The 17,490-nt window shown below is 32.7% G+C and overlaps 1 protein-coding gene across 5 annotated transcripts in view; it reads right to left on the bottom strand.

The window, feature by feature from the left end:
- Positions 1-1,612: 1,612 nt before the first annotated feature.
- The window catches only part of LOC106720400 (diacylglycerol lipase-beta), a 46,166-nt gene continuing 30,288 nt past the window's right edge, over positions 1,613-17,490 (bottom strand). For 2 of the 5 annotated variants that reach the window (XM_014515091.2, XM_045686734.1), the window contains exons 2-15: positions 13,150-13,245; positions 8,303-8,527; positions 7,235-7,347; positions 6,844-7,065; positions 5,962-6,277; positions 5,717-5,840; positions 5,401-5,524; positions 4,994-5,119; positions 4,758-4,850; positions 4,028-4,182; positions 3,765-3,917; positions 2,590-2,702; positions 2,414-2,434; positions 1,613-1,967 (exon numbers count right to left, since the gene is read on the bottom strand). In XM_014515091.2, coding sequence (XP_014370577.2) covers positions 1,793-1,967; positions 2,414-2,434; positions 2,590-2,702; positions 3,765-3,917; positions 4,028-4,182; positions 4,758-4,850; positions 4,994-5,119; positions 5,401-5,524; positions 5,717-5,840; positions 5,962-6,277; positions 6,844-7,065; positions 7,235-7,347; positions 8,303-8,527; positions 13,150-13,244 — 2,055 coding nt within the window. In that variant the 5' untranslated portion in view covers position 13,245 and the 3' untranslated portion in view covers positions 1,613-1,792. The remainder of the gene's footprint in view (positions 1,968-2,413; positions 2,435-2,589; positions 2,703-3,764; positions 3,918-4,027; positions 4,183-4,757; positions 4,851-4,993; positions 5,120-5,400; positions 5,525-5,716; positions 5,841-5,961; positions 6,278-6,843; positions 7,066-7,234; positions 7,348-8,302; positions 8,528-13,149; positions 13,246-17,490) is intronic. The other 3 variants (XM_014515092.2, XM_014515093.2, XM_014515094.2) reach the window with 3 other exon arrangements.

Raw genomic sequence — 17,490 nt, 5'->3', positions numbered from 1 at the left:
TTTTGTATCAAATATATAGTTAAAACATAATTACCACTCATAGATATCAAAAATTACCTGATAACATGAATTCTAGAGGCTTAATAAATATTAATAACAAAAAATTAGTCTTAAGTCGATCAAAAATACAAACACGGCAACATTTCATTGAGGGTAGGACCAAAATAACTTGGAATGTTCAATATCTAATTTAAGACTTCCTACAATTTATAATATTTATAGCGCAAGAATATTTAAATAAATAAAATAATACATATTAAAAAATCATAAGTGAATCAGTATTATTTAATAAACAATGAATAAAAAAAATTAAATTTGCATTGTACCGGTAAAATGTCATAAAAAAGTTAATAATTTGAAAATGGATAATAATGAATTCCTAAATATCTTATTGTTCCCAAGATTTAAATATACAAAGTGAAACGTACGTACAATATCGAAGTAAAATGATAAATAAATTATTATGGAATTGATTTGGTACATTCTTACATACCCATGCTTACATTTCATTTATAATCTGGATTATGATTATTCTAGATTCGATATTATATAAAACAATTGTTTCTGCTGTTTGCGTTACTTCTTGAGTTTAAAGTATATTATATATTTAAAGTATATAAATAGTCCTCTTAACATTACATATTTTCTTTTTTTTGTGAATATTTAAAATATAATAATAAATTGGACATAGAACAAGTTATATATAATTCTATTATACTATAATTATTTTATAATATATATTTTGTTTCTAGGATTTAAAGAATCTTTATGTAACTATATGTTATATATTAATTTAATTTGTATTTACTATATAATTGACTCCGGTAACGCGGTATTCTATTCTACACTAGTTATTGTACTTAACAGTATTCTACAATACTTAATATTGCAAGATTCTTATATAAAATGATAAAATACGTAAATTGCTTTTTTAATTGAGCAAAATAATTTTTTTATTTCCATGTCTATACATCAGTGCGATTTCATTAATATTGTGGTTTCTTATGTGACTTTCAGATTGTCGAATAAAATGTTAAATGGTTAGAGGTTTTTCTCTGGCAATGTGATAAGAACAGCACACTGATGAGGCTAAAGGACACCGATATCCAATGCCTTAATAAATTAAAAAAAAGCACACTGATGTGAACATGTGTTCCTTTCATTAGATGAATTGTTTCACAGAAAAGCATGTCGAATAAATGAAATAGCATCACATTATAAATTAAATTAAAAGGCCGTCATTGTTCCGCTGAAATTCCAACGTACTAGTCAACTTATCTAATATTTACAAAGATTAAAAACCATAGACTATAAAGTTTTATCAAACATCCATAAACATTTCACTTAATTAACATTTCACGTTATTAACTTCATCACAGTCTTTGTACATCACTTAGATTTATGAATGTTGATTCTTATAGGAAGGTCGTAACTTATACAGATATTTACAATTTCATTAATATGAGATTATTTACAATAGATTCATAAAATGTCAACCGATATGACTGTCATGAATCAGCTCAAATTATAGTAGAATACAAAAATACTTGATATGAAGATTGAGTTAATTCGAATACATTTTCAAAATAGTCAACATAATAAAATATCTGAGTAATTTCTAACCGTAAACTTCCATTGTCGAAACACCTATGTATTTTCTTGTTTCACTCTCTATGAAAAAAAAACATCCTATAGAGGTGTTTCGGTAGTGGAAATTCACAGCTGTACTTGTTTAAACCAGAACTGTTTTCTATAATGTCTAGTTTATTCTAAACTTTATGTATAGGCAAGTTTATACGACATGCGTAACTCTATATGAGTGTCTCTCCTCGAGCACAGTCTGCATAGTGCGGTGTACGTTCTCTGGCAAGTGGTCGAGCAACATGCGCGGCATCACCTGCAGCTCCATGAAGTCCTCAGCGCACGCCCATCTCATCTCATACGTCGGCTCCTGCGTGCGCACCTTTCTACAAACGAATTGACAATTTGCTACATCTTGTGAATGTTATATTTATCCTCAGATCTCAATACCACTGAATTTAACATCTAACCCGAAAAATCTAGTTGCAATAATCAGAAAGTTTTATTATTAACAACAATTAATAAGTTTATCCGTCGTTTAATGAAGATATATATATCTTCAGACGATATGTATTATTATTTATTTAAAGAAAGTTGTGTTAGTTACACTATTTATAACTAAAGATCGGTCGAACTGATTTAGCTGAAAATTGATGGGGAGGTAGCTTAGAACTAGGAGACGGACATAGGAACTTTTTTATTTTGTGTGCATTTTTTTTATTCCACGCGGACAGAGTCGCGGGTAAAAGCTAGTTTAATATGAAAAAATCAATACTTCAGCAATTAGATTTGCTTTTATGGCGCAAATATACTTTGTTTTTAACCAATTTACCTCGCTTCATCTGCTTCATTCCTTTGATAAGACATGAAAAAAGATAACCAATACATGCAATATTCCTTAATATTCAATACAAAATAGCAAAATAAGAATACATAAGTACACGAGACATTAGTTTCTACTTATCTTATCTATAGATATTTGTTTTATATATAAATATTTGTACTCACTTTTCAATGCCCATGCGCTTTCGTCTCACGATGTGCAGGATGCGGCCGGCGGTGAACAGTCGCGCGGATGAGAACCGGCGCGCGAACACATTCCGCGACACTAGCGCCGCTTCCTGGTAATAAAATAGTATTTATACAACTGACAGTACAGTGGCAGAAGTTGGAACTACACCCATTGATACTGATGTCTGCCAATCAGATGGCTATATTATCAACAGTGGTGCCACCTAGTATTTTGTAGAAAGTTTGGTCATGTTTATATAGATCGGCTATGATGTTTAAAATGCTTACTAAACTAGTAATTAAAATTACGAAATAGTAACTCTAGTAATAGTCTCTTGTATGAGAAAGATAGATACGAAGTCGAAAACTTAGGTTAAATACTTATATTGATTCACTAAATACATCTTAAAAGATTAATTACAATAATTATTAATTAAAACACAACAAAATTAAAACAATTACAAACACCTTTGTATGCTGATAAATATGGTTATTTTGCGATGTTAATATGATATTTTATGATAACTGAACCATCATTTACAAGTTACATGCACGAATGATAATGGCCAAAATAAATCTCAAACGATATATACCAAACTAAACACTAGAACATATTGCAACAGAATAAAAAATTTACTAAAGAACAAAAGAAAAACTATGTAACTGTTTTTTTTCTGCAGAGGTATTTTGTTTCTACAAAGTTTGGCCAGTATTGGCCATCCTTCAGCAATATGCAACTAGAAAAATTCACAAATTAATATAATTATTAGATAATCATTATACAATATACAATTTAATATATATACTGATGCAGTTTATGGCAAAGAAATTAATAACTTGTTTTTTTTCTTAACTCTAAAATTAAAACTATACACCACCTACCTCCAAAATATAAAGATATTTCGTGACAAATAAATATCAAAATACTGTTCAACCATATACTTTTTTGGTGGCAAATAATCTGAATTGTCTTAAATAAAATATTAAGAGACGTGATCGAAAACATTACATACATTTAACCGGTCATGAAACATCTTTACAAATAAGAACCATGCCAATGAAAAAGAAGCGATGACGAACACCAAGGTGACACACAGACGACACGTGACGGCACACGGCACGCGGCACACGGCACACGGCACACGGCAGCTAGTAGAAAGTGGTGAACTGACAGCACTCACGGTGGAGACGCCCTGCGCCAGCAGCGCGTCGCTGTCGTCAGCCGCGTGCGCCTCCAGCTCCTCCGGCCGCCGCCACGTCGACTCCAGGTCGCGTGCTGGTACACCGAACAGCGCGTACCCGAACCCGTTCAGCATTATACGGTACTGCAACCACACGAACACCTCACATCTTATACGATACTGAAAACTTACAATTTGACCCACTTATTGTGCAAACTTATAGTTCAAGCAAAGTTCCTGGCATACATTTTTACCTTTGGCAGTTTAGTGGCGTGTATGGTCTGTATGACCTTCGTGCGCAGGTTCTCAATGCTGTGCACGCTGAGCCGCATCACCAGGTCGTCGCCAACACCTATCGTCAGCACGAAGCTCTCGGTGAAGCGCGCCGCCTCGCGACTTATTAGCCCCGCTGGAAATACAATTGTTACTCTAACGATCAGTTTGAACTAACGTCAATCTATATATATAAAAGAAAGTCGTGTTAGTTACACTATTTAAACTCAAGAACGGCTGAATCGATTTGACTGAAAATTGGTGAGCAAGTAGCTTAGAACCAGGAAACGGACATAGGATAATTTTTACCCCGTTTTCTATTTTTTATTCCGCGCGGACGGAGTCGCGGGTAAAAGCTAGTTTTTAATAAACGATATTGCATTCCAAAGACTAGCAACGCATCGGTAGTTCCTCTGGTGATGTTTTGCATTATAAAGCCATATTTTCATTATATAAGATTTATTTTTTTTGCCGAAAAAACTGTAGCTAAATTAATTAACAAAAGTTTTCATTAGCTAATTATGTCAAGTATACAAATTATGTAACAGCTTTTATTTTTTTAATGTGGAAGATGAAATTGTAAATAAATCAATACTATGTAAATCAATAAATAAAAATAATTACAATCCAAAAACGAGACGTATCAATATAATTTTGATCAACTACAGGCTTCATAATGTCAATTAGTATAGAAAGTGTTGTGATGCTTACCTGGTGTTGAGAATGCGAACACTTTAAGATGTGGATATCTGGGTCTTAGTTTTAACGCTACTAATACTGCTACTCCAGCTCCTAGACTATGACCTGGAGATAAAGAAAATAGGTTTATAAACTATTAAATATTACAAGTAATACCAATACATTCTAGTAAAGTTAAATAGAAGGGTACTTAATAACACGTTATGAGTTACGCATGCGTGTGATGCCGCGGGGCTAAACTAGTTTACCTGTAAGTACGAGGTCGTAATGTGGGAACTGCTGGAAGGCTCGTTCGAGGACGGGCATGAGTCGCCTCAACATCTTTGCGGCGCCCATCGACATGCCTTTGTGAGCGGCTGTTTCTTCCGGCAAGCCTGGGTCGTAGACAAAATGTTTTTGACTAAAAATTATTTTTCTATAGTTTCTTAGGTAATATTCGCTTTAAATATGGGTTAAGTAATCTGAAGTGATTAATAACGCAATTACTTTTGTTGTACACTCTAAATAATTATTTATTGTAATCTACAGGTACAAATTTCAAGTTAGACGTATTCCGTGCATATAGACATAAATATGAAACGATATCGAATTCTAATTAATTTAATTTTAAAGTTATCTAAACTTAAGAATGGCTCAAATGCCCATATTTTCTTACCATCAGCCTCAAACTTCTCGGAGCCAGCTGTGAAGTCTGTGAAGATATCTCTTAGAGATATGGAGCCCCGCACAGCCACCACGATGCTCTCCCGCTCGTGGTCCGCTATCACGCAAAATGGAAGCTGAAATGTTCAACATCATTGCATAAATTTAATTAATTAATACTACTCAACTCTATGCCCTTGACATAAAAGTAAGGAAACTAATCGGAGACCACACTGTTCAAAATATAGGCTACAAGAGGTTATTATAAAATGGACTTCATACTAATATACGCGAAATACTTTAAATTATGTGACGACAAGCCAACTTACTTCAAAGACGCGATTATTGAAGGAGGCAAAGATGATGTCGTCCGCGGAAAGCTTGGACATGTACTTCACGCCTGCAAAGTGGCACAAACAGCAGTTGTCGTCGGTCACTATTGAGTTCTTCGGCCTGCAATACAAATTTCTTTTATAATTTAATAAAATTCACAGATTTTGAAATAGCTAGCTAACAAGTCTGCAATAAAGTTTTTGCTTTTTACGGAAAGGTTAAGCATGATGTAGGTACATACCGACAGCAACAGCACGTCAAGTGCTTGGCAAGTTTGCAGAAACCGGTGAAGCAATGCCGATATAATACATAAGGCCAGCCGTACGCCGCGATAGATAGCCTTAAATAATGCAACGCATCTTCAAGGTTCATCCAGGGCGGAGTTTCAGAGAATATTTTGTTGACGTCCGTCGTGTATATAGGTTCCTCGTCGTTCAGCATTTGGATACGTCTCATTTCTCTAGTCTCTCGTTTCTGTCGCACTCTCAAAAGTACACAACCGGCAACGACATCCGAAGGGACAAGATCGGTCGACCTAAATAATGCGCTGAGTAGAGCTAAAACAAAATAAGGAAACTGATGACAAATTTTCGACAGTTATTTTCGTTGTTTTGTTTTTTGTTTGTGATTGCTAACCCAGTTAGTAACGAACCATTGACCCGAAAACAAATTCGCAGCCTATACCAAAATATCTTCGATACGTATGCGACGTAACAGGACTGGTCGAAGTTGTTCTAATCTTCGGTGTCAAGGACTCAAGTTTTCTACTTAGGTATACGATTAACTTTTGCTTAGTACTATTATATTATTTATTCATTATTATTTTTATACCTATCTTACTAATATTATAAATGCGAATGTTTAGATGGATGGATGGATGTTTGTTTGAAGGTATCTCCGAAACGACTTAACGGATCTTGATGGATTCTTGCACAGATGTAGAACATGGTCGGGAAGAATACATACGCTACTTATTAAGTTTCTTTTTTAATACCGCGCGGACAGAGTCGCGGGCCATAGCTAGTATATTTATACGTCAAAGTATGTATTTGTTACAAATCTCAGCATATGAAAACATCAATTGTGGACGACGAACAATAAATACTATAAAAATAATATACACCTGCAACTTGTTGAAAAGCCTCTTTTCCGTGTTCATCTCTCTTCAGCCAACAGAACGCCCATCGGAACCTTCTGGACCACAAACCCGTCACCTTCTTGTGATGTCTGGCTTGGTTCGGCGTGTCCTGCATATCGTCGTAGTTCACTGACCCAAGAGGGTCGAATACCATGAATAGGCCGAATATTGTAAGAGCTAATTGCACCCAATTAAAAAGAACTATACCTAGAACAAAACAAAATAATTATAATTACATTTAATTAATTTTTTGTGTCCCAACCTACTGGCATGTAGAAAAAATCAATGAATAATCTTACTAATATTATAAAGCTATATATTTAAATAAATGATTTTTTTTCCAAAAATAATTATTTTTAAACAAACAATTACTTACTTTGTATTACGATACTTGAAAATTTGTCCGTGACCGAACACTCAATAACTTCGCAGAACATCCACATTGTGCCCATTGCATTTAATGCTATTTCTGGCAACACCAATAAAACCCTGCAAACAAAACATTCATATAGCAATTGTTAAATATCAATATTCATGCACACGAATTCTCTCATAACCATAACTAAACAATTTCTTTTAAATACACACTTTATAACCTAAAAATAACTACGTTTTTTATATTATAAGGTGGCAAACAAGTTCCACCTGAATTCGCTGAAATGGCGAAGCGATCGCTGCCCATAGACATCCGCAACTGCAGATGCGTTGCCTACCTTTTATCGACGGAGGAGGAGACGCATAGAAATATTTCCCCTTTCAACGCGTTCCTTGCTCCGTGAAATCCACAATCCCATCCCATCGTTTTAGAAAAGGGTAGGAAGGGAAATAGGTCAAAAATTTGGCCTCCGGAACACACTCATCAGACGAAACGCGGAATTTCTTTCACTAACGCCTGTGTATGTGTGTCGTGATATTGCACCGGTCGAGCAAACCCATTCGTACAAACAGATGTTGATGTTGCTGGCGTCTACCCTGTTAAGTTGTTACTTTAAATTCTATCATTTTACTTTCCTCTTGTTCAAATTTCATATGAATTTGTGAATTACAGTTATCTATATAAACTAATTTTATTACAAAATTTGTACATAATTAATTATAATATTTTAATAAAGACATGATAGATACCTATCTATTCAAATCGTTATGTTTAAGATTCATCTTATTACGTCAAATTTTAATTGGGTAGGATCCGAAGCAGTTTTAGTTTCAGAATTGAATACGTGCCTTTGTGAACACTTTAGGGATTTATTTCTGCTATATAACTTCAATTAATATTCTCTATTCAGAGAATATAACTTTGATCATGCTGTATAATAAATGATATTTTAATGAGTGCTAAGATAAGGGATAAATGTAATTAAATTGATAATGTTAATATATCACAACATAAAGTGTACTGCTATAGTACCTGAAGATATGTATTTAAATAAGAATAAATACTAACTTTAATAATAACAAAGGGGCGACCATCTTCCTCGCGTCGACGTCTGTGATGGTTCCCTTGGCGGAGTGCAGCGCGAGTGCTGCGAGCAGAAGGAGGAGGGTCGCCTGTAGTGCAAGCGTGCCGCACAAGTACAGCCGCACGAATGCGCCCCCCAACCAACCTTCGCTCGAGCATTGCCATGTTATTGGGATCAGCACCTCCACTACTAGAGCTATCAGTACCAACCTGTAAATAAAAGAGATATTTTAACATCTTTAAATGTCGTGAAGGATCGGGAATTCCGTCAGTACTTAATATGTCTGGACAAATTGTAAGCCCATACAACATTATATTATGCTACTTGTTGTTAGGTATTGAGATTGGCACTATAATATTTTTGAAAAAATACCATTTGATTAAATGGCAGTATGAAATTGAAAAATGAAGCTGACCGCAATCGAGTAAGGAGCGCGAAATGTCCTCTTGCTAAAAGGTTAAGCGTTGTCCGCGAGTCGCCGCGCCGTGCTGGGAGCGAGCAGTAATAAAGCCAATCAAAAGAGACATCACTACAATTTAAAATCCATTATGGAGCTATCACAGCGGAGTTTTCATGGTCAACGTTGTTGTTACCGTGCTCGAACCTTTGATGTACGAAATAAGAACGAATTGAAAATACATTTTGAACATCAGTGACATCTGCATCCTCAACTACTGTTTTTACCAAATTGTTTATTAACCCTTCTATAAATAACTACATTCTCTAATAGATCGAAATTTAGTTTAAAATGTTTGTTTCATTAAGAAAACTCATTTAATTATTAAATTTTTACGACAGCAAACAATTGAAAAGATATATGAAAACTCACTTTAGCAAATAAAAAAAACAATAAAGCAATTATAATGCCAAACTTGATCACATAAAAATTCTTTATAATTAAAATATTAAGAATTCCACACACGAGAGAAATTAAGTTTACTTTAAATTATGAGTGCTTGTGAAAGTTTTGTGACGTAATCGATCTGCGCTAAAACTGGCTAACAGTGAGCCAAGCACGATAATTTGTGACAATCGTCATCGTATCATCATCGTCAATTATGTCAAAATTAGTATGAGGTGAGATTTTTGGTGTACTTTACGCACCATATGCACGCTGCATAAAATACAAATTTAGTGTATAACGATATGATGGCAATTGTCACAAATATTTGTGCTAGGGCCCACTGAGTTACTGTCTTTTGACACTTGAAGTACTTGTCATCCTTTCATTTTCATTGAAAAAACAGAGGCAACATGTATCAAAATTTCACGGTAAAATAATGCTACCGTTACTCGATCCGTTCACTAAAATGCTTTTTGTTTTTTTTTCCTTCCGTTAAAGATACCGATTAGGAAAGACTTTTTTCACATAAAAGAAGGTGTGTCATTTCTTTTTATTTGACCGCTATAATTTATCACCGTATCAGAATCTTTGAATAGTTAAGTGTGTTTTTAAACCTAATTAAAACAATTAATTAGCATTGTATGTAAATTTACTAAGTAATATAATTTAAATATGCATACTTATGTTTTGTTTGGTTATTTTTTAACCGCAGACGGAATAGTTTTGTATATCAGACAAATACAAAGGTAACGATTATCATAACAAGTATTAAGATTTTAGATTAAAATAAATTCTGTTAAAGCCAACATTAAGTTAAATTAAATTAATAATTTAAGTAACTATAATGTGATTAGAACGTGATATTTTTTTGTATTTTTATAAAAATTTAATGCAAATAAAGTAAGTACACGTGGGATATATTTTTTAATAATATAATTATTCAATTCGAATTTCCAGAATGAGATGTAGTATACTGTGGTTGCGAGGCAAATGGTAATAAACGCAAATTCCGTTGTGGAACCACTTATCCAATATAAAGACTGATTGTTAAATAAAGTGCACAAGCAAGAAAGGCCAAAGATTATGTCATAAGTTAGTACAACGTGAGATCTCGTCGATCAACGTTTTTTTGTCAAGAAAGATTTAAATTTAACGATGTTTTAATCCGGAGAATAAAAGTAATTGTAATAACACCTCTCCCGTCAACATTCAGCAATCAATGAACCGTCCCGTCAGTCTGGTAAAAAATATCATCATCTTAAATAACATTTCTTTTAATTTATCGCCACTCAAAAGTAAATTGCTACCTTGGTGGTTCATGCAAAGTAAAAAAGTCTATGAACTACGTATTTCACTAGTCTTGTCTAGTTTATCTATTTATATTTTAATTTATATAAATGGATCCTTTTTCTACATGTACGCAAATACTAAAAGAAACATATCATAAATTATATTATTGACTCCATAAAATCGTTAAATCTTAACTTTTTAAATGCAATTCGAATCAAAGTTAGGTATATAATACTTATACGAAAGAAAATTAGTACCTAACCATAAAAAACTTAAACAGCGTTTAAGCGTACATTTAAGAGTTAACATACATAATGTCAATGTAAATTTTGACATTGTCGTTCATAAATCACCGGCGGTAATTAAACTCGTGTTTAACTGAACAGTGCCTGACTGTACTTTTTGTAGTTATATAGTTATTGTCTTAAAAAAAGCACGAGTTGCAACTCCAAAATTAGGTTGTCATTACAGAAATGTACGCGTATTATAATTAACATCGGGTTTCACTCAAGCGGCGCGGCGGCCATTTTGCGTGTCATTGCTGTGACGCTGCGTCGCAACTTTCTCAAAATAAACGCATATATTTCATATATTGCTTCTATTCATTTTAAAAACAGTAAAATATTTGCCACTTATGTGTTCTTCTCGAACTATTGTCAAATTTTTGTTGCATTCTCCATTTCCTGACAGTTTATGATAGGCTTGTGAAATTCAGAATTTAAAAAAAAATACACAACAAGAGTTGTTATCTAAAATAAAAATTTTAAGAAAAAAAAATAGCCGACTTCAAAAAAAAACAATCTCAAACAAAATGCACTCAAACTAACAATAATTATACAATATAGACATGTTACAAGAAAGAAGAGAACTTTCTTTAGAGTTTAGAGACAGGCAAAATACGCGCTTGTCGTGGAGTTGCAGGAAACTGAGCCCCTACTACTAACTACTAGAGTTTAGAGAGTTTTCATGACATTGTCTTGTTTCTTTTTAGTGCATTTTGTTTGAAATTGTTTTTTTATGATACTTTTGAGTGCATTTTGTTTGAAATTGTTTTTTTACGTTACTTTTGAGTGTATTTTGTTTGAAATTGTTTTTTTATGTTACTTTTGAGTGCATTTTGTTTGAAATTGTTTTTTTACGTTACTTTTGAGTGCATTTTGTTTGAGATTGTTTTTTTTTGAAGTCGGCTATTTTTTTTTCTTAAATTTTTTGTTTTATTTCTCAATTTTTAGTGAATTTGAAGTTCAATTACAAATTTCCTTAATACGTATAAGGACAAAAATAAGACAAATAAAGAAAAGGACTTACCTATGTAATATGTGTGTACTTCAATTCAAAAACTAATTTAAAATGCAGCAGATAACCACTTATCCTTTAAACAATGAAATAATTATCAAAATCGGTATACAAATTGAAAATTAACGAACTAATACATCGTAGCGTGCCTTTAATTTTTCGAATGCGCGTAGTTTTTAATAATTTAATATCTTCCAAACTATTGATCAGAATTACATAGTTTAAAGGCTAATGTAATCTGCATTTAATACTCTAGCCATCAAACATATTTATTTGGATAAGGATTCATATCGAATATATTATAATAGCGCCGTAAGCTTACGACGCTATTTTTCGTGTGCATTTTAATCGAAGTTTGTTCACAATATCATGGTTTTTGTGAGACATCCATAGATGATAGATATATGCCACCAAAGACTTTTATTTAGCAAATTTAAGCATCTATAATTACTCCATACATCATTTTTATGTAGGTCATATAGTTTGACCTACGTAAGCCCAGAAAGCAAAATTGTGCTTTTCGTGAAGCATTTTTCGTTTCCGCGTAATTTTATTCTTACGATATCTCCTAAACTATTAGACAGAATGATATAGTTTCAATTGCAAATATAATCTTCATTAAATTCTCTTGATAGTGAACACGTTTATTTACATAAGAGTTAACACTGAACTCGAATAATAGCGTCGGAAATAGGGCATGAATTTAATTGATGTTTCTGAAGAAAAAAATGGTTATGGTGAGAAAACTATAAAAGATACATATATGCTATCGCGGACTTTTATTTAGGACATTTAAAGAGCTACAATTCGTCCATACATCATTTTTTGTAGGTCCTATAGTTTAGCCTACGTAAGTGCTGAAAGCAAATTTGTCCCTAATTTTCGCAACAAATTTTCTTCTAGTTATTTAAAAAAAAAACAAAAAAATGGGACCCATCTGCAAGCACTTCCTTTCGATTAAAATATTTTTTATCAAAATGGAACCACCAGGGGCGGAGTTTCTCGCGGTAACACACATAAAAAAAAACAGTCGAATTGATAACCTCCTTCTTTTTGAAGTCGGCTAAAAATAAAAAGGCCCCCTTTTTACTAAGCATGCGACTGCGTGTGTAATGAAATATAAGTAGCTGGCGCGATTTGTTAGCTTAGTGGAAAAACATCTTAAAGATTGTGTCGTAGTCATTAGGCTCGCATGATCGCATTGCATTAACTCAGATTTCCGTTCAGTATCGCAAGCGAGGCGCTGAGCTAGTTTTTGGTGTCGGTTGCTACACGCGCGTGTAACCAGAAACATATAGACCCATCCGAAGAAAACAGTTACATCTCATATGTGATCTCTTAAAAGATGTAACTCCTTACGTCAGATGGTTCGTAGGTATATAGAGAAAGTGCATATCGTACCATACAAAGCGGAAGAGGAGCTCGAAGATACTCGGGAACACAAGATCATCTGAGGCTGCCAGCCATTTGCGCCCGAGTAGCCGGAGCGCCGGCATTCTGCAAATGAAATTAAACCTTAAATTTATTTATTTATTTATTACATAAAAAGAACAAACTTAGCCTAGGATTATTACATGTTTCTATTTCTATAGGTACTAACTTAAGGTAGGTATGTAATTTATATTAACTAAACATACATAAAATAAAACAATGATGTAGGCAAATTTGTTACATAGCAAATTATTCAGCTGCCCTCCGTACTAGTATAAAACGGCCCGTACGCCGAACGCCGTACTAGTATAAAAGTATTACGGCAGGGCAGTGCGGCCAGTTTAATGTGGGTAACTGTTGCAACATGTACAGTATATGCAAAAAATGCACATTAGTACTACAATATGTTTTATCTTAAATTGAATTAGACTTAATTATGTGTTGACTCTAATGTAAATAAAAATTACAGAACAACCAATAGCTTTTCTGTAGACTCATAGTCCAACTTAGAAAGATATTCATGGATTTTTATTTTTAATTTGAATTTTGTATATTTTGTCAAGGGCATCGATTTATTTATTCGGTTATAAAGAAATGGTCCCAGGAAAGGAAAAAAGTGAAGGGCAAAACTAGTTCTACATAGCGGAAGATTATAGACAGACAGTTGTCTTCGTGTACTTGACACTTGTGTTGGGAGTTTGTGTTGTCTAAGAATTATGTGTTTAATACATAATTGTTTAATACACCAAATAAATGATTTTTTTAATAGTTAGGAAATAAAAACTCTGCAAAAGTAGAAATCATATTAAATTTATGTTCTGCGCAGCGTCTCGTACGATATTACAATCGCCAAGATGTTTAAAAATTCAAAACTATGTAGTACCTACTAATAATATAATATGTTCTGTAAAATAGTTTTTAATTGGTCTTAAGTAATTATTATTATCCTATCTAAAAACAAAAAGTAATCAAGAAGAATATAACAATAGCATTATGTTGATAGTAACAGGGGAATTTTAATTGTCTATCAACTATTTTACTGTAATTATAATCAACATAATGTATATTGTTTAATAACCTTCCAAGTATTATTCACATTCTGGTAGAATATTTGATATTCATACGACATTTTTTTATTATAATATTATATACTAGTACCACTTTATGTCTCCGCTTTCTTACTGTCCTTTTATTTTTTATAATAAATAGTAATCTATTAAGTAATGCTAAATGTAAATTTATATTTTATATTGTTCTCACAGGAATTCTTCTTGTAACAACACATTTTATAAATTGATTATAATTTAATAACTAGCTGTCACTCGCGACTCTGTCTGCGCTCTATGCCAAATTTCATCAAGATCTGTTGAGCCGGTACGGATATACCTTCACACAAACATCCATCCAAACATTCGCATTTATAATATTAGTAATATAAATACTCTAAAACCGCTAAAGTAATAATAATAATGGTATATCTTTGTTTCATTTTGTATTTCCATTTTTATATAAGTATTTGTATTAGAATACAAATAATAACTTTTACGGTTACGAAATAGAATACGACTTTTTTATGTGTAATATAAAATTAACCTAAGGGGTTTCAATCGTTGAATTGCTCAAGCTAAACTTTACTAAAATAGCAAATGAACGAAATTCTAATTAATCAACCGCTTCGTCAGTACAAGCAATAAAAGTGGTCCCAACTGACTACCCAGCGGAACGCTTCAATTCGACTTGGTTTCAATTATACTCTACGAAGTGGAATCGAGTGGATAACCGCAACGGACTACCGAATTAGGTTAAGCACGTACCGCTCCGTGACAAGGGTGACAAATTAAACTTGTGAACGAGTTTGTTGTTAATTTTCATGCTATATTTCGTTTTGTTACGAAGCTTATTTTCTGTCAATTCTAATGTTTTTAAAATTAAAAGCTTTGACTAAAACGAATTAAGTTTTGGCACTATTTGCATGATTCTGGGACTTTATAAATGGCTTGATAAATAACATTACCCAATACATCTTGCTTAAAACTATGTATTTTTTACTTAGGTACTCCGTTGTCTCAGCGACACAAAGTGGGTCTTCGCCTTTGAAACAAGAGTTGTGTCCTTATAGAAGAAAAATCAGTCCATGTTTAATTCCAAATATCGTCTAGTTGTTGTTTTAACACGCTATTAGTTCTTGGTACAAACGCGAGAGCTTAATTTTAATGCCTATATATAGGAGTATTTAGATGTTTTACTTCTAAACGTCTTTATTCACAAAGGAAAATCTTCAAGTAATCTTCTCAGCGTTTTAATACTCTTGAAACGATTTGGATTCTTAGATTTTCAAAGAAATTGGCTCTGAAACTAATTGCATACACGACGCTGACGACTAATTGCTAAGTCGTGATCCTTTAATGTTAGTTCATTTAAATGTAGTAATCTTTATAAAGTTAAGAGGAAAAGGAATACCTTTTAGAGGATTATAGAATTGTGTGAATACGTTAAAATAATGTTTAGCGTTCGTGCTACCTTTAAAGGAATGATAGAACACACAAGTCTCATGTATGAGCTTGTTTTGCATTACAAAATATTAAATTCAAATTTAAGGTAGGCTGGAGTTCCTCTATGGTACAAAATATGCATTACGACGATATTTAAGAAGAAAATATATCAATAATTGTGCGCCGTCCATCCAAATATAGAAGCATCCGATCAAATTCCATTGAATAAATGACAGATGGTCAATGAACCCGGACAACCGTGTACGAAATGCATAGATGCAACAATATACAGCACATTAAACGTTATAAGAATTACACAGTAAAAATAAATAACGAAAAAACATTTAATACAATAATTCGTAATTCAATTAAATGATATAAAACGTATAAAGTAATAAAAGGGAAAAAAAGTGAAATAAATCTTTCATGTCCAAGGACAATAAAAAATTACATGTAGATTGTAGAGGTCTACATGTTCTGAAGTAGATGATGGAATCTGTTTTGTAAGCGTCCATTGTTGAAACAAACTGATGTTTTCTTGATACCAAACTAAATATACAATTTAATTGCAGGGGAGGGGTAGAAGCATTTCTTCCAACGAGTGTGCCCTTCCCACCATTTTCTAATAAGACAAAAGGAAGTGGATTTGGCGGGGGATGTACACGGAAAATATCTATTTTCTCTTTATATTCTATCCCTCTTTCTCTCTCTCTGTCTCTCTTCTGGTATAATTTTTTTTAAATGCACCAATTGATTTATCAAATCAACATAAAACAAGGTTAAAGTGTTGGGAAATTCCTAATATTTTTAACAGTAATGACACGTGATTTCGTCATTTATTAGCAGATTTTACACCATTCACCAAATGTGTTATTTTTAATGTTTGTTTTGCTTACTTCATACACAGCAATTAATAGACTAAACACAGAATGAATCATTAATAAAAACGTTTAAGGAAATGAATATTGATATTGAGTATGTACTACAAACATAAGGTACTAGCGATCCACCCCGGCTTCGCACGGATGGACATTTATTTTTCAAACATTTAAATATAGCCTATGTTATTCAGGTTTAAGGTATCTAAAATCAATCAGTTTTTAAGTTGTTTCGTTACAAACATACAGATCTTTTCTTTTTCTTATATTAGTGTACGGACCAACTTTTACGCTGACATTATCTGTAAATTACTGTTTTTTTATTACCAACTAGCGACCCGCCCCGGCTTCGCACGGGTGCAATGCAAAATATACCTACTATAGAATGTCCTTATACACAACGTTCACAGCGTTCACATTAGAAACCTTTAAATTTATCAGTGTTTCTCTACTATATTATGCATTTATTATACATACAAACCTTCCTTAAGAATCACTCTATCTATTAAAAAAAACCGCGTCAAAATCCGTTGCGTAGTTTTAAAGATCTAAGCATACATACGGACATACAGCGAAAGCGACTTTGTTTTATACTATGTATTGATGATTACATTTGTTTTAGTCGTTGACATGATATAATTTAATAACTTATACAATGATATATTCATTTCCATACGTAATAAAATTAAGTGAACAGTAAGTACACGTTTATTAATGAAATAATTATAGAGATAAGATAATCAATGAATGTCTTACGAAATGCAAATCAATAAATATTATTGATTTAAACATATTGATATTCCGTGAACAATTTTTAATACGAACTTACATAAAACAATGTTCACTTTATTTGAGCCACTTTAGTCAATTGTTGCAAGTTTTTTTCAAACTGATTGTTAGATTATTTTAAAATAAGGTAGTAATTGAAAGATTTTAACAAG

The sequence above is a fragment of the Papilio machaon genome, chromosome 4 (assembly GCF_912999745.1).
Source record: "Papilio machaon chromosome 4, ilPapMach1.1, whole genome shotgun sequence".
Lineage (NCBI taxonomy): Eukaryota > Metazoa > Arthropoda > Insecta > Lepidoptera > Papilionidae > Papilio > Papilio machaon.
This window is presented reverse-complemented; position numbering and strand designations above follow the sequence as displayed.